Genomic DNA, 25931 nt, shown 5'->3' with positions numbered 1-25931 from the left:
ATCGCCTCGATTTGAACACAATCCTTTAAAGTCAAAGCCTGGAAGAGTAGAGGCGAGTGCAAATGCTATTGTACGCAGGGAGCAAAACAGTGCAAACTTTACACAGATTTGATCAGTCTTCATAACAGGGCGCCTGTGTTGTCCCTCAAGATGATTGACTTAGAAAATATATCTATTTAGGAGACTCATCGACAGTGTCACCACTTTTAAGGGTACCTGGCCACGTAGGCTTGTTCTGTTAAATCCTTATCACTTGGATGTACCAAGGATTTTTGATCAAAGTTTGATCAACACACGTGTGGGTCAAACATGCGACTAGGTGACGTACGTCAGAGCTGTAAAAGCATCATGTGGCTGGAGTGTCAAGTCTGATGACCAGGCTCCTTCCCCTCTTCACCTGTCTTCATGTCTTTCCCCACAGTGCCCTCTCATGGCTTAGTGTGTACATGCAGCACCCAGTTGGGGAGTGAGCCCTACAGACCAGGAAAGTCCCAAGCTCGGTCCCTGGTCTGTGCGGAGTTAGAGCAGTAGTGGGGGATAGTGCCATCGTTCTCAGTGCCCCTGGGCTAGGAGGGAAAAGAGGAAAGTCTGGCAAGATTCATTCACCTTCTGCTATCTAGTGACCCTAGCTGCATGTGCATGGGGAGGAGATGGGGGAGGAAGCAGGCAAGGATGGGTATCAGGCTCAGGTACGATTACCCCCACAATCAAATAGCATCAATACCAATCTCACACTCAGCCCAAATTTCACTGCTCCTGTGTGTCTGGCTAACATAACTGGTGTTTCACTGGATAGCTGATCCCAACATGTGTCAAATCTTGCAAGAAGGTAAACAGCTGTGGCACAAATCTAACAGGTACAGGCAACCACCCCATATCACCTGGTTTCCTCCCCCCCCCCCCCCCCCCCCAAAAACAGTCTAGATTTAAATTTTATTTCCCTGCAACTCAAGCATCACCTGGTCTAGCAAATTGACTATTTTTTGGTCCCGAGCATTTTTAGCTCCTCTCGGTCAAGCGCTCACCAAAACCTGCAGGCAAGTGGTTCAAAATAACGTAAAATTACCCATTATCCTAATCGGACCACAGCCTCCCAATGTTCTGCAGACAACCCATGGATTCATGATCAATTCCAGGTGAGCTGTAGCACCCCACAGGGGACGATCGCACACAACGGGGGTGAAGTAGGACATGGGCGGGGATGTAAAACGAGCAGAATGGCTTTTGGCCGCCCGGTATTCAGTCCCGCTGACTTCAACAGAACAGAGTATCGGCATGTCATACAACGGGCGGCAAAAGCCATTCCGCCTGTTTTACGTCCCCGCCCACGTCCTACTTCACCCCTTAATGACTTTCACTCTAAGCTCACACACATAAAACGGTCAATTAGTTAGGGTACAAGCCTGAACTAGAGCCCAGCACAGGTCAGTGCCTTCAAGAACAGGACAGAACCGGGGAGAAGCAGCTAACCCAAGCAAACCAAGATACCCGACAGATAAAAATGGATGCAAGAGAGACCACCGCAGCAACAATCTGCTCGATGCCGAATGCAGTTCCTACTTTGGCAATTGACAGCCTCTATTCAATAGCAAAGATAATTTCAAAGTAACATCCACGAGTCTTGGGGGTATGCTCAGTACGGTCCCCGCTCTTTTAGGCGGTCGGCAACCACCCATATTTGTTTGCTTGACTCGCCTAGATCCCAACAGCAGACCCCGCTGCCTGCTTCCTCCAACAGATGATTAGTTTAGAACAGTAATAAATAAAACAAGCTGCTCAACGAATCGGAGGATATGGAGTGTCCCGATGGAATGACTCGAAACTACGTCTGCGGAGTGGAGTAGAAGGTGTGGTAGTAGTTGGAGCCTTGCATGTGGTCTCTGGCAAAGAGTAACGGTGCAGTGGTACCTTGGGATACACCCTCATACCAGGCTGATTCAATGTTGTTTCTCTCGGTGCCGTACCAGCCATTATGCTGGAGGCTGCCGGATAAGCTGGAAAAAAAAGAGCGTGTGAAGCAGGCAACAGGCATCTGAAAGTCTGTGGAACATCTGGAATTCAATTTTGCTTCCTGCCTTTGCTCTCCCTCCAAAAAAGGACAGCTGCACAACCAATATACGATAGATATATTTAAAAGTTTTATACTTCTGTAGATTATCTGCGGTGATCTTCACTATCATAGTTCTGACAACAACAGCCTAGACATACCCAGTACCCGTGTCACTGCAGCTCTCCCCCCCCCACCACCCCGGTACCCGTATCAATGCAGCTCCATCAACACTGATCGCACTTTTGGGTGAAAGATTAATCCCAACAGTTTTCTTCCTCTTTTCCCCCCTCCATCCCCAACAATAAGGTGGAGCATTCAGTGTCCTTGGTCACACACTGCTTCCTCTAGTGGCAACTGTACAGATTACTCAGGCTGGGCCCAACAAAAGAGTTCAAACATTTGGTGACACGGATTTAAATTTCTGAACATCTGGATCCTGAGATCACTGTTGTACAGATAGATGTAGCTATACAAGGCGGAGCAATATTAAATTCTAAAAAGGCGAGGGAAGGCTAGACCGGCTGTATAGTAATAAGTCCATCCACTTGACAATCCAGAGCCTGCAGGTTAAGGCTGAAGACTCTGAAGGACTTTCCCGATGGCTATGGGGATAAATGTACTGCTGGGAATGGTATTAGTTCAGGAGAAGGTCCCAAAACCACTGCTCAATTGGCCAACCTCAGCTGAGGGGCTGCAACTAGTCAGTTGGGGGTTGACCACTCATCATTTTTCAGTGCCTCCCGCTGAAAAGTGTGGCAATATAGGCACGGGGAAAGGACGCGATCAGTCTCGGAGCGCCACTTGCACCCAAAAGTGCGATCAGTGTTGATGGAGCTGCATTGACACTGGCACTGGGGTCGGGGCGGGGGGGGAGTTGCAGTGACATGGGTACTTGGGGGGGGAGGGGGGAAGCTGAATGCAGCGTCAGAACCCACTGTCCAGCTTCAAATATGAAGACCGACCACTTGGATGAGTGCTGAGGGGCATCTGGGATCTGCTGCCCAATGTGATTGCACCCCAGCGAGTCACTGCCTTCACGACGACCTGGGGGGGGGGTTATTAAAACAGCCAGGGAAATAAGGGAGGTTGGTTGCCGTTTGAAGTGTTCCAGGGGAACAAAAATACTCTGGCGAATACGCAGCCCCCAGGAGAAGGTGGCTGGCATTGAAGCTGCATTCTGAACTCATCATTCCCACATTGCTCCCAACTCTTCTGATGAGCCCATGTGTGTCCCCAGATAAGTTTTCTTTAAAAAAAGAGATGAACATGTGCACCTGAACTCAGTTTATCTGCTCAAGCTGAAGGGTAACAGAGACGCACCAGGTAATTGGAAGTCACAGGAGGCCGACCTGATTAAATGTTCATTCAAAATGGAGGGGAACAAAGAGGCAGGAATGAAAAGAAATGGGATTGTTTACCTGCCCTGTTCACTCTGTGGCCTCACTGCCCAAGGAGAGTCGTCACCTTCAAACTGACGAGGGTTGTCAAAGAAATATGACCGGGAAGCAAAGCTCTGGCCATTAATTATACCAGTCCCAGCCTGCAGGAAGGAAAAAACAAAACGCATCAGAGCCCACAACAATCATACCCAGGGATGTCACCACACAGTTTAAATTAAAAGTCAGTCAGTGATTTTCTGTCTATTGAAATCAACCAAAGACTTGTCCTCCTGTTCAAGTGGATGTTAAAGATCCCAGGAGACTGTTCCAAGTCGACCAGGAAATCCTTTCAGTGACCTGACAATCATCCCTCCCTCCAAAAAAAACTTGGCTGCATCCTATTTTACATAAGAGTTTTCAGCACAGAAACTGGCCATTTGGCCGGTGTTTATGCTCCACATGAGCCTCCTCCCACTCTATTTACTTCATCTCACCCTATCAACATATCCTTCCATTCCTTTCTCCTTCTTGTACTTATCTAGCTTCCCCTTGAGTGCATCTACGCTGTTCACCTCAACCTTACCCTGGAAAAGCAGCCGGCTGCCCAACATTACAATGCTTTGTAAGTAGCTTCAGATCTCCTTCAACCCGCGAAACCGCTCAAGGCAAGGACAGCACCGGAGTTCACCCAGACAGCCTAACGTAAAAGCACTTGCAGTGTTTTACATAACCATGCAGGCCAGCGTTTAATTCCCAGTTTATGCCAAAAGGATGCAACAAGTGGCCACAGGAGTAACTGGATAAAACACTTAGCTCCACAGATGGTGTCCCTATTAATAGGTTTCCTTCCTAAACTGGTCAAAAGTCCTGATAACAGTAGACACAGATGCAGCCAAGGGTTTGCAAAAGGGTCGATGCTGGTAATGTTCTTCAGCAGATAAATGGCAAGAGAAATTTAACATTGATAAATGTAAAGAATTGCACATAGATCAAAAAAGTATATCGAACAAAAATATAACAAGAATTAAATTGAAATGGAAGACTTAGAAAGAGACCTGGGATTAATTGGAAACAGCCTTTCATTGCCCAAACCAAGGTGGTGGAACATTTTAATAAGGCCCACACAATATTGAAATACAAGTGTAGATTTTGAGGCCTTGCTATGTCAAGGTATCTTGCCTCCTACAAGTAGGCTTGGCAAAGGTACCCTATAAAGTCAAATGGTAGCAGTCCAAGTATGATCTTACTAGTACGTAGCAAAGGCTCAGCATAACTTCTGTAGTACTCTGTCTTCAGTTCTGATAATCATGTCACACACATACAAAAAAAAGCATAGGGGCAAGACAGAAAACTGTGGGTTCAAATCCCGCTCCAGGACTTGCGGGCACTTAACCCAGGCTGTTAAAGATACCATGGCACTATTCCAAGAAACGCAGGACATTCTCTTCGCCTACAGTAATCACCACCACCCGAAACAGATTACTTGGTCACTCAATGATTTTCTGTTGGGATATATTGTCATGTGCAAATTGGCTGATTACATGTTTGGCTAATTCATAACAGTGACTGCACTATGAAGCACCTGAAGATGTGACGAGCGAAAGAGTGATCAACAGGTAGAATGGTCTTCCAGGTCAGGTAGGAGAGGCAAAAATCCTGGAATCGTTTAAGAAACAGTGATGAGGGAGGGAAGTGGAGGGAGAACTGCATATAAGGGGAAGCTGAATAAACACGAGAGAGAGAGAGAGAGAGAGAGAGAGAGAGAGAGGAATAGAAGGATATGCTGATGGGGTGAGATGAGGCTCGTGTGGAGCATAAACACTGGCATGGACCTTTTGGGCTGAACAGCCTGTTTGCGTGTTGTAAATATTATGTAATGCTACGTAACTGCAGGCTTTTTCTGGATGGGTGAGCGGAGATGGTCTGAACTCCTCATTTGTATCAATCTTGCAACCAGAGGACACAAATGAAAGTTAGTGGACAACTAATCCTAACTATGCCTGGTATGCCTCTGAATCAGCAGAATGCAGGTCGCCCGTTTTCACTACAAGAGAATGGAGGCAAGAGACAGGACAACAACCGCCCGCTTGACTCACCGGGTCCTGAGCAGGTCTCCGAACACGAAAAAACAACACCAGCAGGGCTGTCGGCAACAGCTCCCAGAAGAACAGGATGCAACCAAACACGAGGTAACCTTTGTCCCCGAGGTTTGACATCAGATCAGCCTGTGAAAACAAAATAGGGATCTTGTTTTTTTTTTAAAAAACCACCTTCCCTCACACACACAGACAAATTGGCAACGTGCCCATGTGCGTGGATCTGTGCAGGAATGAGGTACTCCAGCATTTCAGCACGTAAACTCACTGTTCACCAGCACGTCTAACTTTTCAGCCACGTGGGAACAATTTTTAATGATTTTCTCCCATCTCCTGAAGGCACTAACTCGTCAGCTTGGCTCAGTTAGTAGCACTCCCTCCCAGAGTCAGAAGGTTGTGGGTTCAAGCCTCATTAGAGATTTGAGCACATTACCTGGGCTGATATTCCACTGTAGTACTTACTAGAGCAGATTCCACCCAACATTTATCCACAATGAGAACTCACCAGGAGAGGAAAATCATGGAATCAAAACTTTTGATTTTCTTCCCCCCTCCCTAACCCAGGGGGAGTCAGCAACTCACTGCCTTAACCAGCTGCGTCACAAGGGGAGCAGATCCAGGTTTCACAAACAGCAAATCACATTCAGTAACGGAAAGGAATCAAAAGCTGTAACATTCGGATCCCACAATTACCTGGTCAGACACATTGTACCAGCCATAGTCAAAAGTGTCCACGTGAGAGTCTGGTGAACGCATTACTGCAACCAGGTTGTAACAGGCTCTGCTTGCATACAGCAGGATTACCATTGCTCCTACAGCTGTGGTCTGATAGACAGTCGTCCCCTAAACGAAACGGCGGAAAAGTCAGTAAAATTATTAAAAACTTTATAGGAACACAAATTATTTCAGTTCCACAAACATAACAGGAAAACTCCATCCCTTTTTGTTGGATCAGCCTCACTTATCCACCTTCTGACCATACCGATCCTCGCCCCAAAAATTACATCCCACTGGCTCGAACCCTTCAGCGTAACCTAGTCCAAAAATGAAATGGTGCCATCCCCCTCATAACTTAAATTCCTGACAGCTGAAACTCTCTCTAGAACTGTTAAATTTCAATTTCTTCCAGTTCTGATGAAAGGTCATCGACCTGAAACGTTAACTCTTTCTTTCGCCACAGATGCTGCCTGACTTGTTGAGTATTTCCAGTATTTTCTGTTTTTATTCTAGAAGATAGTTGCTGTATGGGGTTAGTATACTTCTGATACACCTGTATACACAGCACATCGCAGTTAAAAGGATGGAGCAGCGAGTGTTTCTGGAGATCAGTATTGGAAGGGTGTCCTCTGTAAAGCCCTGAAGTGAAGGAAACATGCTCTGCTAACAGCAACTAGGAGTTATCCCCACAGTTTGAGTTCACTATCCGGGGTCGATATGAACAATTAGTCGGTTTTGAACCCGTTGGCCCATTTGTTCCTAAAGTACTCACAGTAACCTACTCCTTCAAGGAATGAGTTTGAACACCTTCCCATGTCCCCTGCCCCCTCCAAAGTTTGATGGGGGCATGGCTCCATGAAGACTCTGATACCTCCCCCTTTAAAGCCATTTCTCACACGAGGGCCTGAGCACTGAAGCTCAGCGGAGTATTTAGCTATGCAGGCAACACAGCCCCATTCAACTTTCCAGCAGAGGTCAGTGGATAATTATAAGGAGCTGGAACCCTGGTTGTTTCCTCTCCAGGGTCAGAGATGCTGAGGCGTAATGTTGTTAAAATGATAAAGAATGAACTTTAAAATCCCTTTGTTCACTTGAACTATATAAATTTCTTTTAAAGAGATTAAATATTGAATACACTAGCTTCAAGTTGCTGCACTAAAGGGGGCAAGGAAGGGTCTCGATTGGTTTCAAACCCAGACTTGGACACTTTCTCTACACAAAAAGAGTTCACACCATCTTGTCTGGGTCAGTGGGTAAAGTGGCATGGCTGAGTGTGCAGACTCCATTCACCTCCGCGATGCCACTCCCTTTTTCATTGAATGCAAAAGACGAATTTAAACATTTGATCCGTGCTCTTATAGCAGCGAGTCTCCAGTGCTAATTTCTCAGCTGCGTTATACCTTGGATTCCAAGTAGATGTTGGTAGAAGGCGACATTTTAGCAATCATGTAGAGGCAGGCCGCCAGCGAGATGGCGCAGACAACAAAAAGGGAGTCATTGATGATCACGCGCACCAAGACGATGGTTTTGGTCTCCGTATGCTGAATCTTCACGAGCAAGGCGCAGGTCAAGTTTACAGTCAGAAACAGTAGGCTCGCAACCAGGAAAGCCAATCGTATAGGAAGCCTGAAACACAAACATTGGTTTAAAAAGGAAGCCAGAAGAAAAAAAATTCCTTCTACGCTCTTCAGTCCTAATCAGGTCGTATTTAAAGAGCAGCGATTTTAACTAGCAACCCACCACCGATTAAACTCAAACAACTTTGCAATGATAAACACAGTCTTTGTGCTACTTAGGATCTTCCTGGTCTCTCTGCCTAAGTTCAATCCCTTTTCACCAAAAATAAATAAATGCAAGTTCTTTCTTTGTGCGAAGGCAGCTCGGGACAATGGTAGGGATGTTTATTGGGGGACGGTGAGAGAAAGAATCCAGGCAGGCTTCCTGCTCATCATTATCCAGTAGCCTGCACTGGAAAGTGCATGTGTGCAGATATTTTGTGAGGACAAGACTGGGCTCAGCAGCAATGGTCTCCCACCCCAAAGCTTACTAACACTCAGTATCTAAAGTTCATACATTATTTGGGACGCTTAACCTCTCCCAATACTGATTTAGAAAAAAAAATGTATCCCAACAGGAACAGGACAGCACCTTGAGAGAAGAGAAAGGGAGAAAAATGAAGCAAAACACAGTCCTTCAGCCACTGCGCAATGATTGAGCTCGATTATCGTGCTAGTATCCTGGGCGGGAGGGCAAAGGAGGAATAAAAACCACACACACTTTCCACAGATGGCACCAACAGCTTGGATTTAATTTTTAATCAAACCAGCATCAAGAGGAAAGGTCATTAGGAGAGTGTGGGTGAAAGTGATTAAATCATCACAGGGTTCAGAAGACAACAATCTACTTTGACAAATCACTTTGACACTTTATTCTTTAGCAGTTTTACGAGACCCATCTGAACCCCTGCGCTAGATTACAATGCAAATAAATTACACCCACCCACCACTACTCTGTATTTAAAGCAATCAGCTCCCACCATTTCCCGTACTGGGCTTTTAATGTTCCCAGTTTAAAGTGCCTATTACCGGATAAGAGAATTCCCTACTCGACGATTCCTGCAGAATCGGTTTTGCTATGGGAATTCTGCCAACTGGGAAAGTTCCACACAATTCAACTGAATGGTGAATGAGGAATGTCTACAGAATGGCAAACGAAACATGAAACCAGGGTGCAGTAAAAACACAAGGATGAAAATGTTTGAGGGAGTACAGAAAGTAGAAGGAAAGGAGTGAATTTTCAGAATGAAAGGAAGTGATTTAAAAGCCATTACTGCTTATTATTATTTTTTTTTAAATCAGCACTGGTAAGGTGGAGTAGGTTCCATTATCCTTTCACCTGATACCCGCATTTAAATCCAGCCTTATCCATGGGATGAAAATCTCCTCTCCCTGCCCGTTGTACAAGTCCCAGGTGAAATAAATTTCAGCCAAATCTCAATCCCGATCTTAGCAAGACATTACAGTGCTGAGCTACCATAATTCAGTACAGCATTGGCAATCTTACTCCAACAGCTTGCATGGGAAATGGAAATGTCACACTGGTCCTGAAGGGAATGTTTTCAGAGGTCGAGGTTGGCACACACACTGCATGATGTACTATGGCATGTGTTCTGCTTTATGTAGCCAAAAACCATCAACCTGGATGAGACACAGGACATACAAACTCAGCCATCCCCTGGGTAAGTTTTAATGGGTCTTTGCTGGATGCCTAACCAGGGATGGTGAAGGAGAGGTTGGGGGGGTGGGGGGGGGGGGGGGTCTCAATAACAGAATACAGTGCAACCAGTCACAAGGATCATATTCCCCATATTATAACCATTCTTTCCAGGACTTTTAGTGCTTTCTGCAGTGTAATGTATTTTGTTCCTTTGATAGGTTTGGCCATGTACTGTATCGAAAGCATATTTTGCAGGGACTTGCACAACACCAAGTTATAGTCCAACAGTTTTATTTGAAATCACAAGCTTTCGGAGCTTTCAAATAAAACTGTTGGACTATAACCTGGTGTTGTGCAAGTCCGTACATTTGTCCACCCCAGTCCATCACCGGCATCTCCACATCATATTTTGCAGAACCTTAAAAAAAAATATTTTTCATGGTGTCAAAATGATGATTGGTTTTGATAGAGTAAGTGAGAAACTGTTCCCATTGGCAGGAGGGTCAGTAACCAGAGGACACAAATTTAAGATAATTGGCAAAAGAACCAGTGGTTGGATGAGAATTTTTAAAAAACACCTAGTTATGATGATCTGAAATGCACTGCCTGAAAGGGCAGTGGAAGCAAATTCAATAATAACTATCAAGAGGAAATTGGATAAATACTTGAAAAAAGGAAAAAATTTGCAGGACTACTGGGAAAGAGCCGGGGGGGGGGGGAAGAGGGTGGGACTAATAAGAGCCGGCACAGGCACGATGGGCTGAATGGCCTCCTTCTGTGCTGTAAGATTCTTTGGATTAATACACTCTGCCAGCCCAGGAAAGAAAGAAGAATCAAGAATCAAATCACATCCCCCAGCAGCCAGACATTTTATGCAGGGCAGGAATTCTCCCCCATTCATTACCGTTTTCCAGCTTTACGTTCCCTTAGTGTGTGTCAGTACAACAAGCAACTTTAAAAAAAAATCATTGTCTCTTTGACTGTCCAACAGGGGTGCATTGCTACAACAGTTCATGGACCCATAGCATGCAGAAATGGGAACTGAAAAAGTTACCCAATGAGAGCAGGCGATTAATAACTTTCAAAAGGGGAACTGAATAAATACTTGGAAGAGGAAAAATTTAGAGGGCTACAGAGAATGGGAGTAATTGGATAGCTCTTTTATGGAGCCGCTACAGGCACGAGGGGCCGAATGGCCTCCTTCTGTGCTGAATCATTGTATGATTCTAAACGTCAGACAGAGCTACAATTTGAAACAGAAACTCTCCAGATTGGAAGCACAAGGACTCCAACCATGATAAGCTACAGGGACTATTCTAAAATCAGAAGCTCATCAGTTGGTTATGGTCCTCAGCAAGTACTGATGACAAGTAGTGCCTGAAGACGGTACAGGATATTGCCAGCAGCGATCACCGTGCAGGAACTCACTGTTGTGAAAGAAGGGAGAAAACAAAATGGACGGCAGATTTTATTTTCATCTTTTCCCTCAATTTTCTTACTGCCTCTTCTGAGGATGTTGGACATCCTCCACTCAACCAAGTGGCCATAAGTCATGTCAACTTAGACAACGAACAAGTCATTCGACTGTGGAGGCATCACAGCCAGGCTTGATTATCTCAACTGACGTCCCACCTTCCAGCGGGAACCATTGGATATTAATTCGGAGCAGTAACCCTGGCTGATTTTCCTCCAACATAACCTTGGGCTTGGAGACAAACTATACTGCTCAGTTAACTTAGAACATAGGAACAGGAGGAGGCCATTCAGCCCCTCAAGCCTGTTCCACCATTCAATTAGGTCATAGCTAATCTGTATCCTAACTCCATCCACTCGCCTTGGCTTCATATCCCTTAATACCCTTGGTTAGCAAAAATCGATCAATCTCAGCTTTAAAATTATTTCTTGAGCTAGCATCTGCTGCTTTTTGTGGGAGAAAGTTCCACACTTCTACCACCCTTTATGTGAAGTGTTTCCTAACTTCTCTCCTGAATGGCCCGGCTCTGATTTTAAGGTTATGTCCCCTTATCCTAGACTCCCCCACCAATGGAAAAAGTTTCTCTCCATCTACCCAATCATCAATTCCTTTCAAAATCACCCCTTAACCGTCTCTATTCTAGAGATGCAAGGATCACTCCCGCTACCTTCATCAGCGTGGCTTTGCGTTGGTATCCACTTCCCCCATTAAGCCAGGGGAGTTGGGAGGAAATTCTTACACAAAACTTGTACTTGGCGAATGAACAGGAGAGAAAAAAAATGTGGAGTCCATCCAGGTGACTGGCACACAGATCGGCCATACAAACAGCCTCAACGCCTTTCAGTGTCTCCAAAACTCCAAGTTTGGCAGCACTAAGGTCTAGTTCATAATACTGGCTTGGCTGAGGTAATGGAAACACTGCTCTGTGGTGACACACTTCCTCCAGCCTTCCTGTAAGCTGTTGGAGCTGATTTGTATTTTTCAACTTCTGCACAACAAACATACACTTTCTATAAAACTGCAACTGCAAAAATTCTATTAGAATTGAGATGAGGTGAAGAGAAAGTCAAATTAAAGCTTGCAGGAGAAAGGCAAGCCCAAAACATAGCTGAACAGAACAAGCAAAGCGCAGTGATTTCATTAAAACCTTAATGATATTTCTGGGGGCTGGAGTGGTGCAATGGGTCAGACTGTGGCTCCTCATTTATGGGATCTGGGTTTGAATCTAACCCAGACTGACTGATAGTCTCTTCTCTCTGCAAGGGTCCTACAAGAAATGAGTGGTCCCGTCCACAGTGGTTGACAGGAATCGTGACCAAGCCCACCCCTTTTCCCGGGCTCCTGTTCTTGCCACATCCCCCAACAGTGTCCCTCCTCGTCTTCAACTTCGACCCCAGCAGCTTTCATATTCGTCAGATCATCTTCCACCTACAACAGGATCTAACACCAAGCACATTTTCCACTCCGACACTTTCTGGAGCAACCGGCCCCTTCAGTACCCTGGTTCACTCTTCTGTCCAGCTGTCTACAGGAGAGGTGACATTTGTCAATTTACCTCCTTCACACCCTAATCCAGCGTCCCAAAATACTCTTTCCTTGACAGATAAGAACGAACATGTACTTGCTCCAATCTGGTATACTGTTTGCTGCTAATGGTGTAGTCGCCCCTACACTGGGGAGACCAAACGCAGATCAGGTAACTACGTCGCTGAACATCTAAGTTCTGTCTGCAAGTGTGATCCCAATCGTCCTGTGTTTCCCCACCTTAAACAACCTCCCATTCCCACTCCGACCTCAGTCCTTGATCACCGACTCCGATCCAACAAAGCTCGACCAAGCTTCAGGAATAGAATCTCATCTTCCTGGTGGGCACTCTGCACCCCACTGGTCTAAGCATTAACTAATAATTTCTGACCATGGCTATATCCTTCATTTGTAGTTTTCCCTTTTTATTTTACTGGGATTGCTTGTTGAAGTCACTAGGTGCCTGAAACAGAAAAGATTCCATGCCCCCAGCAAATTATTTGGCTACCAGGTGACCTTTTAACAAAATAAGTTTTGCTGTGGGCGAGATGAGGTGCACGTCACTCTGTTCACGATGCTGTGTCAAAGCCTCATCTCCTTCTTCCGAATCACAAAGCATTAACTCAGTCACGTCGGTACAAGGGCCCTAACATATGCCCCTAATTCAGCACAAAATGGTCAATCTCCTTCAAGAGACCATAAAGTAGGAGTTGCTTTACTCTGCACCTAACTATGCAACTGGTGGGCACCACAGAACATTGTGTACCTCATCGATGAGGAGAGCGGAATCGTTATCTAATACACTACGCATGCACTAAACAGACTGTTTTGCATTAGTGGTGCCTTCCTCTTGAGGGAGGCCCATGTCGTGGTATCTGTTCCGGTGGTGATGGGCTCAAGCCCGGTTCCACTCTGTTGGCTCAGATTCAAATTAGAACCACGCTGTACTTGAGCCAGGAGGTGCTGAAATGGGAACAGTGCCAATGCCCCTGCACCAACATCACAACAGTGAGCGCAAGAAAGTTCTTTTTAAAATTCAGGACTTGCAACAAGCTCTTTATTCTAGAATTGATGACAGTAGAAGTGTCACTTACAACTTTCTGGCCATCTCAGGGTAATACTTTGCTTTGGTCTTGAAAACCACCTGGAATATAAAAGGGTTCGATTACTCATGGCATGTTAATATGGCAAAGTCCACGTATGCAACGCAGTGTTTAAACCTCACACAGGAACAACACGGAGGACAGCGGAGGAGGGACAACCTTCTCCCACGCTGGAAAGCGGGACTTCAGATAGGCACTGCTTTTGACAGAAATGGAGAATGACTCCCTACCCAATTAAAAAAAAAGGAAATATAATTCCCAATTATAGAGGGAGCATGGCATCAGTTTTGCTTTCCTTTTTTATGTAATGCTTGCTTATGCAAACTATTCCCAGCCACAAATGAATGCTGTGACTTCGAAACCAATGCAAATAAGCAAAAATGTGTGTATTCAGCTGTTTTACCTAGTGACCTCAGTGCTGTGGCAACAATGTAAACAGGTGGAGCTCACAAGTATTACAAAAGGCAGCACGAGAGGCTTGGAGAAATTCATCACGAGTACTTGTATTATGGAGATTACACTGGTGACATGACAACAACATAACACTTCTCTGATATTATTAAGAGCGTAATTCTTCCTTTTAAAAAAGCCATATGAGTGTATCTCAGCTCGAGGCACTGAATGGTCTCCTCCTATTTCTATGTTTATACAAACCAGGAAAGTCCCAGGTTACATCCACGTTTACGTCAAGCAAGCTGAGTTCAGCTGAAATGACAGGCCACTACATTGGTCTCCGCACTTCTGGGTTAGGGAACTAAGGAAAAAAGGGTCAGGGATCCCGTTCCCAATCTCTATCCAGGAACCCATGCTGAAGCGTGCGCACTTACAAGTCAGATCATCGAGCTGCTACGTAGCCTGCCAACAGTCAGTCACCGTCCAGGGTCACAGGAAGAACGCCCACAACAGGGGCGAGATACCAGAGGACAACCAGCACCTGTGGGACTGTAGCCCAGCAGCAAAAAAACCCCAGAAGAACAAATGGCAAACTTTTGTGGAAGATAATTTGATTACCCTGCTCCCTTCTCTGCAGACACTTGTGTAGTTAGAACACATGTGATGCACACCATTGCAGCTCACCTCTCGAAAGACTGCAATAACCCAACACTTATTAACAACCAGACCCGAGGACCTTCCAAACATTGACACCCACCCACACGAGATGCAAGAAAAAGCAAAATCAGATTCATCTCCGCCCACATTTGCTTCATTAACAATTATAGCAGTAAACATTACAAGGGTGGGTTCTGCATTAAACCAGCCAGAGGGCTGCTGGAAGGCTTGGCACTGCCTTTTATTAGCATTTATAAGCAGTTTGTCTTTCTCCAAAGTTGGCAATTCCTTTCTGGGGTACAGTTCCACATGGGCTACTTACCCCACGGCCAATGGCTCTACTTAATAGGTGAGCCTAGACATTGAATGTCAGCAGCTATTCAACTACAGTGGGCGTTACAACAGAGACTTGCCCAATGCCCACATATGGGACTGACTGGATTGCTTTTACAAAGAGCCGGCACAGGCTGGATGAGCTGAATGGCCTCCTTCTGTGCTGTAACCATTCTATGATACGGGTGCTCTTTCCAGCAGTCACTAGACAGTGATTAGATGCAGGATCCCTGACTGCACAAACTGGGAACGAAGCCCTGGATCTGCTGACCTGAATGCAGTGCAGCACTGAACCATTTACCCAAAACAAGCAGTAATCACACTTTTCTCCGTCAGCTCATCTCAGTGTTGCGGACCTTCGAACCCTTTGTTCTGACACTCATGTTACAAAACCCTCAACATGCACAGAGCAGAAAAAAAGCCAAGGAGCCAATGAGTCATCTTATTTCAATAAGTATGGTATTTTCCCCAATGAGGGAAAACAAAAAAATTAAGCCAGAGCTTTCCATTAGCTTACCTCATCCTCACTTACAAAAATAATGCACTGGATTGTACAGATTACTGCAGGCTCATTCGCTTTAAGTGTACTGCCCACTGTGGGACAGAGCCATACAGAACAGGCAGGTCGCAGTTTCAATGTTTGAATGGGGGGGGGTTTCTGTAACATGACTCAGGAATCTGGGGCATTGCAATTGCCCTCAGCGTTCCTTGGGTGGGGAGAGGAAATGGAAGAGGGGAGGGTGAGCCAGGCCTCCTCCTCACGAGCGTGTATGACTGAGCCATGGTGCCCTCCACAGTTGAATAACCCAATACCGTCTGGGCTCATACAAGAAGAGGTTCAAAAACACACTTTTGCCATGCGAGGTTCTTGATCATTAAATAACAGTCACCGTCGCAAATTCAGATAAAGGAGTTTGGTGAAAGGAGAAATAGCAGCATTCTTAGAAAGAACGAACTATCATTTATACAATTCTTCCTATTAATAAAGGACAGTAGATTATAAAGGAGTGATCCAGCTGAGGGTTAAGAGGGGATAAATCACAAGAGCAAAACTCAAGCAGTTTGATGATCATCTGAATACAGAGGCTAAACACTCCTTTGTATTCCACTGACGCTTTTCTATAATATACAAATATTTTTAAAAGGAAATTTTTGCATTTACATCACGAAGTAACACATCTGAGAGAAACATCAAAGTGCTTCACACAAATGATTTCTGAAGTACGGTCACTATTATGAGCAAACACAGCAGCTAATTTGCACACAGCTAGGCCTCACAAAAAAAAAATTAATGGAATGACAGTAGTGATTTTTTTTTTGGGTGATGTCGGTTTAGGAGAAAGTGTTGCCCAGGACTGAGAGAACTCCCTGCTGTTCTTCGAGAAGGGTCATGGGCTCTTTAACATCCACTTGAACAGAACCTCAATTTAACATCTCATCTGAAGGTTGGCACCTCCAACAACGCAGCACTCCCTCAGTAGTGCAGCGAAATGATTCAGGAGTTCAAATCCCGGAGTGAGACTTCAATCCACAACCTTCAGACTCAAGGCAACTGCACTACCAACTGACTCAAGGTAACAAGTGATGATTTGGGACTCTGGACTCTTAAAAAAGATTCCAGCCTCCCATCCAATGCTCACAAAAACCCCCACAAACGCACCATTAGCCTTAAAATACAGCTGCCAATATTCACATGCACAGCCCGAGGGAGACTGTGTTTACAGGTACTACATACAACCAGTTATTTGGCCTGGTCAGACAAATGAAAAGATATCATTGCTCCCAATAGCAAGTCTTGAGAGGTTATCACACTCACCTGAGCAAAGTACATGTTCATGAGGCTGAGAGTGAAGAACTGCAGGCACACCGGGAAGCAGTAGAGCAGCCAGAAAGAAAAGGGGCCCAGAGTGTTGGCTTTGATTGTGTCTCGGAAGTAAAACGAGAAGAGTGTAGTCCTCAGGGCGGCCCACAGGAGACACAGGAAGAGAAAGACTGTCTGGTAGCTGAACTTCTTGTGCCTGTAATGCAGCACCAGCCAGAGCTGGATGTAGATGAGGAGGAAGAGGAGTGCATAAAGTGCAGTGTAGACAATGGTCAGTCCCAGAGTCACAGATGGCGGAACAGCGGGCTGCAGGGGCTCTGGGCGCACAGTGCTCAAACGAACATCCATAGTTTGAACTCCTTCCATCTTCTGATCTTCAGGTCTAGTGCCACGACGACACCAGGCACTGACCTGGTCTTAGGATAACCTATTGGAAGGAAAGAAATGTATACGAGTTTAACCTTTAACTCTATTAATCAATCCGTGAACTAGTAGATAACAGCCAGACATGTCCAATGGAAGGGAGTGTTAAAAACATGCATTATAAATCATCAAAAACTTAACTGTACAGTACAGCATTCTACCCTAACCGAAGTTATTGTGAGACCTTCAAAATTGACAATTGCTGGGGAATTCAGAAGTCTAATTTCTGGTTAATTAACAGATACAGACCAAATCGAGAGAGCAAGTGAAAAAAAAAATCAGCCAGGGCTCGTGCCCCCGATCACTACGCAGTGACTCCTAGAAAATGCAGGTTGGGAACGTTACACGAGGGCAGGATTGGGTTCAGCTGTAACGCTCTCCACTCGCCATCGAGGGTCAGACATGAAGAATATCCACTTAGGCAAGTTACTGACACCCACGGAACTGTGTCCCAGCATAACCTGGGACCTCCAGGAGAGGAAGGGGGTGGAAATGTAGACATTTGACTTCCATGACCCCTGCTCCTTAACGGTAATTTATAACAATTTCATAAGTGATATTTGAAGACTCTCAGTTCTAGATTAAGAATTTTTGACTCCCTTAAGGCAAAGCTATTTGGCCAAAATGGATCTTAAGCACAAGACCGAGCCTCGAGGAGACACTGTCAGCACAAAGTACCTCAAGAGTGCCAGCTTTCATCGCCAACAAAATCTGCTGATGTTTTGTCAGAAAGTCATGAATATTTTTCCCACATTCTCCATCTGGTTGACAAATACTCCCTTTAATATTGAGTCCAGCGCTGGAGAATCAACATTTTCCCCCCATTAACAATAAACACTCCCAAACCAGGTACAGCTTGGTTTGATGCAGAATAAAACTCTACTCGGAAGATCGACCCTCTTGCACCAGGGTGATATTTTTCAATTTCCCAATTCAGCTGTTCTCTGGTTTCAGAGCGAGATTGCTGACTCAGTGAATTTGGGGGCAGTTTTGTTACATTGACCATTGGCAACTAGGAACGGGCTAGAGACTGCTGAAACCTAAAAAAAAATCAACAAATGCTAAAAGTCATGAGCACCAAGTACACATCTGGACGTTTCCCATCACCTCCACGAGTGGTCGTATTAGATTGATTTCCAGGCAAACACAAAATATCCAGCATTTTAAAAATCTAAATGAGCATCAGATCCTGAACTGTGGATAAAAGCATTTAGAAAACCGACGGTTTAAAACTTTAAAAATAAGACCATTTAGTCTCACGTGTGTACCCAGGCCAACTTCAGTCCGATTAGACCCCAATCACTTCAGTGCTGTTGTCTCACACAGGAGACTCCCAAAATGCCTGCTGTCGGCCTGACATGTATTCAAACGCCCTCAGAAGTAGAGATATATATTTTTTTTAAATAAAAGTTGAATTTCTCTGGTTTCTGTGCTCCTTGTCACTTCAGATTGGGGAGCAAATGGTCACAAAAAGCACGTGGTAGTAATAAAAGTCTTGAGTTTGTGAACAAAAGGTCCAGTTTGAATAGAGGTGGTGTGAAAGGTCCGTCTCCCTGTTATAGCTTGTCTTCTGTTGAGCTGACACCACTCACAGTTGGGAATGAGTCACTTAATAAAATGTGGAATTAAAATCTGCTTATATAAAAAAAAATTGGGTAATTTTTCTTCTTCCCAGTTTAGATCGGTTTCCAGTTTCTACCCCTCCCACCCCCCCCTCCCCCAGTAAAAGAAAAACAATGCTGTTCCTTTTGTGGACTGCTCCAATGTTAGTGTGTAACCCGGTCCCATCCCAGTGCTGGAAAACAGTCATTAACCCAGGGACACAAATCCTCCAACTTCCTCTCGTATGCAGAACTCGGGTGAGATTTTCCTGAAGCCCCTCAAACCCGGACACAGCTCAGTTTAATCCAGCGCGCAGCCAGTCATTTCCAATCAGCTAACAGCCAGCAGACTCCTCTTCTACCTGTTAAATAAAGAGAGAGAGTTTTACACCTTGCAACAAACCCCAAGTACATGATGACAGTGTTTTCACAAATCAGCACCAATGTACTGCAGGCAAAAAGCACATTGAAACAGATACATCTTAATGTTGAGCAATACACTTAAATCGAGACCGAACTGCTCCCAACACCAGCGGTAGACCTCCAGACACCAGTCTTTTGCCCCATTATTATACAACTCAAAATGCTCTCCACCAACTCAACTCAAGTTTGGAAAGGATCAAATCCAGAATTGCACTGCTGGCTGGGAGAACAGGGGAAGGTTCATAGTTAAAGTGGATATAGCGTAAGAATTTCACACATCCACCATTACATTTACTGAGATTCTTGTGGCAACCCTAGCACAATCAATACTTGGGACTGACCTTCTTCATTACACGCATGCAGACCTACATCCACAGGCAGCTAAACACGAGACTGCCAGCGTCATTTCCCAGTAATCCAATGCAGATGCGGTCATACAGTGGTTGCACAAATGTAATTTTTCATCGTAAATGTTAAAGCACATAATGGCATTGCAATCACACTGCTATCTTAGCAACAGATACATTAATGTGTTTGATGGAAATTCCTTTGTCCATTACTTTAACTCACCCGCCTAATGAAGTCATTAAAAAAGCAGACAGAGAAATTCCATACAAAAGCTGTAACACACTGATTACTTGTTTAGAGTAGCTGGATCTCAAATAAATCTACAAGTATGATACATATTGTTGGTGTGGAATGGAGGGAACTTCATTAGCCATCTAATCCATGTTGTACCAGGCCAAGGAGTGTTTGATGGGGCAGCGTAGAGAGGGCTTTACTCCTTATCTAACCCGTGCTGTTATTGCGCTACGAGTGTTTGATGGGGCAATGTGGAGGGAGAGATTTACTCTGTATCTAACACGTGCTGTACCTGCCCTGGGAGCATTTGATGGGACAGTGTAAAAGAAAACTTACCTTGTATCTAACCTGGGAGTGTTTAATGCTGACAATGGATGCCTGAAATACAAAATGTTCCACTCACTCACTGATAAGCACAAAAAAAAAATCAGACAGAAAAAAAAGTGAGCAGGAGTGATCACAAAGACATGATCTCATCTACAGCTTCAATTAATGAGCTGCTCCTGATTTGCTTTCGAGGCTGACAATGTTATCTGAACTGATGAGATTTTCTTGTAATGATTTCTACCCACCCATTATTCCCCAATTAAAAACACTTCTTTTGAAAAACAATGCAAGAGCTGAGAATAGAGAAGGGGGTTCCCCTGCACAGCAAAAAAAAAGAAACTTTAGAAGCTGCTTTTACATTGATGTGAGTTCTGTGCTAGTGCCTCCAACGCGATACCAGTGTCTCTGGAGCTGGCAGCAACACCAACCTTGCCAGGTTCACCGAGGCTGGCGGGTAGGAGGATCTAAGGGCCTTCACGGGCGTCAGCTTTACCAACGTGGCAAGTTTATTTTGGTGTCGCCACCGTTGCCCAAATCTCTGGAGTGGGCCTTGAACTCTCAACCTGCTGACTCGGAGGCGAGAGTGGTACCAAATGTTAACACCCAAGAGCAATATGAAGTGGGCAGTCGGCTCATCTCAGCATTGCAGTAGCGTCACCTGCTTAAGACAAGAATCAATGACTTGTATACAACCAGTCTGGTTCTGACATGTCTGATGGAGTCTGATGACAAGTAGATGGAGTTAAGATACAGATCAGCCTTAATGGCCTATTCCTGTCCCTGTAAATTTCACAATAAACTACATTTTTAAAACACGTTAGTATAGCACCATGGCTTTCAGTATTCTGAGCTAAGTAGGGGGTGAAAAACTCAGCCAGGCTCTTTGCACTTAACTGCTATCCAGTAACTCCTGTTAGGAAGTGTGCGCTTGGGGGTACCTGGATCAAGGTCCGGGCAATGTTCTCCCTGCCCAAGTTCACACATGAAGAACGGCCCCTTTAGCGCAGTCGGCAACCGTGGAATCACTATTCCATTCTGCACCTGCGACACACTCGTGGTGCAGCTGAAGGAATTTGACCCAAGTGGAATTACTGGGAAATATCGCTGAAAAAATAAAATCAATCTAATGGTTTGACGTCGCAGTGTCCAGCAACGCTTAAACATCTTTACAAAATGGAAGAAATTTAGAGGGAGGAAAAAATGCTAAGCATTTAAGTCATGCACTGCACCATGGCTGCCTGAACAGAAGAATATTCCTTTCTGTAACAGGGCTGTTATTGTTCACTGTGCAAGAATGGAAGTATTAGAATCTCCAGATCACACTGCTTCAGGCAAAAAGCATTCAAAACACAGTCATCAGAGCTTCAATAAAACCAACCTTACAATAAAAAAACTACTAGAAGGAATTTAAAATAAATCTAGCACAAATAAATCTAGTGATCGCTGTTACCTGGCAGCCAGACTATTTCTCAGGGGTGAACTTTTAAAACTACTTCCCTGGTGCTTAGCTCTCTTTCCCTCAAAACTGAAGCTCGTATGAATCCCTGATCCACTTTTTACTTTGACAGCACCAAGTACCGTACTGAAAACTAGTGCCCCCTGTTTAGATTGCTGAATCTACACCACCACATATATTGTTCGGTGGGCTGTGTCTGTCATACTGCAGGTCCGAGACTATCACACAGGGAGATTTCAGTGACGCACATTAAAAAAAAAATGTACAGAGAAACTGCCTCAGTAATAAAAAATAATTTAATTGGCTTCAGGAATCACATCTGGAAAGACATAGAAAGTCAGCCTGACCTCTAATTGACTAGGTGATCTAAGAGCAATTAGCCTCTAACTGGCCTCAAGATACAGCAATTACATCTTGTGGGGTTAATGAAGGAAACGGTTCCACATAGCTGCGGAATACAGCATTGTGCGTTACATTATATAATTCTCCTGTCCTCAAAATATCTCATCCTCTCACCTACCACAGCTGTCTAGTATTTCACTGACAAAATAATGGACTCTCCACTTCAAACTAAATTACCTGACAGCAGGGGCAGGGCAGATAATAAGGCACCTCAGTACCATCCAACAGTCGATAGAGAAACGTCAACAACAGTTAAAATTAAACTAAGTTCCCAATTCCTATACTGCCTACAACAACTTGCACTTATATAGCACCTTTAACATAATAAAACGTCCCAAGGCACTTCACAGGAACGACATCAGACAAAATTTGACCCCTAGCCACATAAGGAGATATTACGACAGGTGACCAAAAGCTTGGTCAAAGAGGTAGGTTTTAAAAAGAGTAGAGATTCTCCCCTTCCCGCATATACCTTTTGTTTACTTCTTAATATTAAGATTCCCTCTCCCATTAACAATTTGCTAATCAAGGCAGTACTGGATGTGGACATCAGATATTCTGATGCTAACTGTATGGAGGAGCCCTGGAAGTCTTGGTTGCTGATTTCTCTCTTTTCCCCCCCCTCTCGTTGCACTTGATATGTGCCTCTCCTTGATAAATCAGCCACGATGATAACTTCCCCACATGGGCAATCGAGGGTGAGCAGGTGCCCTTGCACAGTGCTACAGCATTGTAAGAGCAGCTCCAGAATTGCTCATTAGTTTGAATCACCTGCCAGGCCCATACTGACAACAAAGTGTCAACACAGCCTGTGCATAGATTTAACCATCCCAGACAAATCTCGCTTACCAACGAAAAACAGCAACTTTACAGCTTCAGCACCATTCTGTTTACCCCTCTATCCAGCTCTCTGTTCAAGCCCAGGTCTATCCAACACTTAAATTCTCTAACTCCCCTCTCACACTCCCTGAATAGAATACAAGAAAAAGCTAGTCACCTGATAGAGGTGAGGGTGGTATTGCCTTTCGGTGTCAACCTTTATTGCCTATTTTATATGATTACAACTATGGTTATTGGTCCTCTAAACTTGACTCTTTCATTACTTTGGAGCTCCAAATACTCTGCACTGCATGCTCTTCCTTCTCCCTGCACTCTCACGCCAATCAATATCACCTCCTACTCCAACTCATTCTTTCCCCCGAGACCTCAAAACTCCTTACCTCCTTCACTTTTCCCACCTACATTTAGAGGATTATAAAACTCAAGCTCGTCAGCACTGCTTGATTCCCCTAAGTCTCCTCCGTTATACTTTTAAACCATGGCGGGGCCCTGCACTATGAGAAACCCAGGAGAGGGGCCACGGTCCAATCTCCATTGACACCAAAAAAATCCTTTTGAGGGCTAATTTCCTTTGGTTCAAGTTAAAAACACACAGACATTTAAAAAATGTCTTAACTCACTTATGGGAAAGATAAACCATTTCTTCAGTCCAGCACTGGATATGCAAACACCAGACTAGAGCTCAATGGATGCGTGAACCATTTGCTTATCAAAGTTCCTGCAAAGAGCTGATTTAACTACCAACACAGAGGCACTGCAACACAAATACTTCAAACTGTGCAAATGGGGAAGCTTACTGGTTTACGGTATTTCCTGTGTTAACACTGGAAGAGAGACACTGGGCTTGGCTTTCAAACGTAAGAAAATCTCAGCCTATGTTAAAATTTTGACGAGCAGCTGAAGCCTTCACACGGTTACGTTTAAATTAAGGGCCATAGTGCAGGAGCCCAAGGAAAGAAGGGAAGATTAAAAAGGTGAGGATTTGCACAGATTTGAGGTCTTGAGAAATAATAAGCTGGACTAGTAATCATTATTTGAACAACACTGACAATGCAAGGAGGAGGGAGAATGTGTAGAACAGCACATTTGCACCTTAGGAGGAACTAAAGAGGAACAATTTGAAATGGAGAGAGAGAGAGAGAGCGCACACAAAATCACCCACACAGGTTTTTTGTTGTATCTTCCAGAAGCTGGAGAAGGAAGCATCTCCCTGGACATGACGTAGACTTAGACTTTATAGTTTCTAACAACTAGTTGAGAGTTGTTGGGAAGTGCTTGGCACAAAAGGGGAAAGTGAGCTTCTTGGAGCAGAGGAGATTTGCGAGCCCCATCTAAGGTTGGAGATAGGCGAGGGGAAAGAAAAAAAAATCAATTCAGCTTATATATTATTCAATGCTGTAAGCAATAATCAACATTCACACTGGACAGACAGTAACTCTTGCATTAGCAGATCCACAACAGAGACACATGCAAGTTAGTGCTAAGGGGCCAATAATCTTCATTAACAAACAGCAATGCAAAGACCAGGGAGCAACAAAAGCCACCTTTGTTAAAATGTGAGCAATTACTTGTTTGAAAATACTTCCTCCCTTGTGTACCATACCATATACTTTAATGTACACCATACAGGCAAGGTTGTCACACATCTGATCTGTCTGAAAAATATCTAATCTGCAACAAAAGACACGAAAATTTGTTTTTCATTGTATCATAGTAGGTACAGCACAGGAGAAGGCCATTCAGCCCATCAAGCCTGTGCCAGCTCTTTCAAAGAGCTATCTAATTCGTCCCATTCCCCTGATCTTTCCCAAAAGAAAGCCACAGTCCCTGACCAGGAATCAAACCCAGGCCATGGATGGTGAGCACGCCAAACCCTAATCGCAAGACCAAAGTTCATTTTTCCCTCCATTCCTTCTGTGGAAATGCAGCAGCTGTGATGTTCCTTTTGCTCACTTATGGTAGCAGAGTCTGAGTTGCCTGCTGCAGCACTAAGCCATGCAGATCAGGAACGTTCCAGTTTGGTTCTCTGCTTTGTGCTGAGTTAGCTGATCTAAGGCAACAGAAAGTTACAATTGGCCACAGCACTCCTGAGCTAGGAAAGTGGGGGGTGGGGGGTGGGGGGGGGGGGGGGGGGGAGGAAGGATTTTTTAAAAAATCAGCCTGGTCCTTACAATTAGTTAGTGTCCCCTGAATGCACGGAGGTCAGGATCAAACTCAGCTGCAATGACCCCTATGTGAACAGCCTGTGCTATCTGATCCACTCCATGGAATCGTATGTCAGTGAAGAGTCAGCACCTTGAGAACAGGAGAGGGAAAAGGAAAACATAATTTGAAAAGAGGCTGCAAATGGGGAACTGTGCCATAGCCCAATCCTGGACATGGCAAAAAAAGAGACAGAGAGACAGACACACACACAGACAGAAAGGCAGACACACACACACAGACAGACAGAGAGAGAGACATAGACAGACACACACAGACATACACACAGACATAGACAGACACACACACAGACAAACAAACAGGCAGACAGACATAGGTAGGCAGGCAGACAAACAGGCAGATAGGCATAGACATAGACAGGCAGGCAGACACACGCAGGCAGACATGGATGGATGGATATATAGATAGAGATAGAGACAGAGATGTCAATCCTAGAGGAGAGAAGCACAAATCAGAGCCCTGACCTCCTGACCCCTCCCCTCCCCCTTGCCAACTAACCCCAAGCCTTTTTAAAGCGGCTCACAGCCGCCGGCGGGCATTTTAAAGCCGAAACCGCGGTCAATTCCTCGGCCGTCGGGAACAATTACCAAACTTCGCCGGCCGCCGCAATCGGACTTTGCCCCAAGTAAGTTAGTTGGGGAGCCGGTTCGTCGTCTCCTTCTTCCTCGGCCCGGGGGGGTGGGGGGAGGTTGAGGCGGAGCCAAGGGCTTCTGTGTTATTCCAGGTTCCCGTTGGGAGGGGCGGGGGGGATGGGGGGGGATGTCGGTGTCCGGTCACCCGCACTCCCCGTCAATCGGGTCCATTCCGCTCTCGGGAGGAATTTTTAAACGGGTCCAAAACACCGACAGCGTCCCCGCCTGCGCACAACCCCGCCGCCCGCCCGCCGGTAA

At 45.0% G+C, this 25931-nt stretch overlaps 1 protein-coding gene and 1 long non-coding RNA gene across 4 annotated transcripts in view; one reads left to right on the top strand and one right to left on the bottom strand.

The window, feature by feature from the left end:
• Window positions 1-896: 896 nt before the first annotated feature.
• LOC137306409 (G protein-coupled receptor 137Ba-like) lies at window positions 897-25931 on the bottom strand. Of its 3 annotated transcripts, none has more exons than XM_067975587.1 (9): window positions 25629-25931; window positions 18435-19150; window positions 16759-17191; window positions 13551-13600; window positions 7643-7868; window positions 6219-6368; window positions 5526-5654; window positions 3469-3590; window positions 897-1994 (listed from the first exon to the last, which is right to left on the bottom strand). In XM_067975587.1, the coding sequence occupies exons 3-9, from the start codon at window positions 17128-17130 to the stop codon at window positions 1823-1825; spliced, it is 1221 nt and encodes a 406-aa protein (XP_067831688.1). In that variant the 5' UTR covers window positions 17131-17191; window positions 18435-19150; window positions 25629-25931; the 3' UTR covers window positions 897-1822. The 3 variants fall into 3 exon arrangements, with proteins under 3 accessions (XP_067831688.1, XP_067831687.1, XP_067831685.1); XM_067975586.1 differs by having other exon boundaries at window positions 18448-19150; XM_067975584.1 differs by having other exon boundaries at window positions 18456-19150.
• LOC137306410 (uncharacterized) overlaps window positions 25547-25931 on the top strand; it is a 36861-nt gene continuing 36476 nt past the window's right edge. Inside the window, exon 1 of the long non-coding RNA XR_010958872.1 lies at window positions 25547-25666. This is a non-coding gene — a long non-coding RNA (uncharacterized lncRNA). The remainder of the gene's footprint in view (window positions 25667-25931) is intronic.

The sequence above is a fragment of the Heptranchias perlo genome, chromosome 43, assembly GCF_035084215.1.
Source record: "Heptranchias perlo isolate sHepPer1 chromosome 43, sHepPer1.hap1, whole genome shotgun sequence".
Lineage (NCBI taxonomy): Eukaryota > Metazoa > Chordata > Chondrichthyes > Hexanchiformes > Hexanchidae > Heptranchias > Heptranchias perlo.
The sequence above is the reverse complement of the archived record's forward strand: the minus strand, read 5'-3'. Positions and strand labels throughout refer to the sequence as shown.

Coding starts and splice junctions, on each gene's coding strand:
- LOC137306409 (XM_067975587.1), bottom strand. CDS start 17,130: ATGGAAGGAGTTCAAACTATGGATGTTCGTTTGAGCACTGTGCGCCCA. Junction 7,869..13,550: donor CCTGAGATGGCCAGAAAGTT/GTAAGTGACACT, acceptor TTTGTGTTTCAG/GCTTCCTATACGATTGGCTT. Junction 5,655..6,218: donor GGTACAATGTGTCTGACCAG/GTAATTGTGGGA, acceptor TTGTTTTCACAG/GCTGATCTGATGTCAAACCT.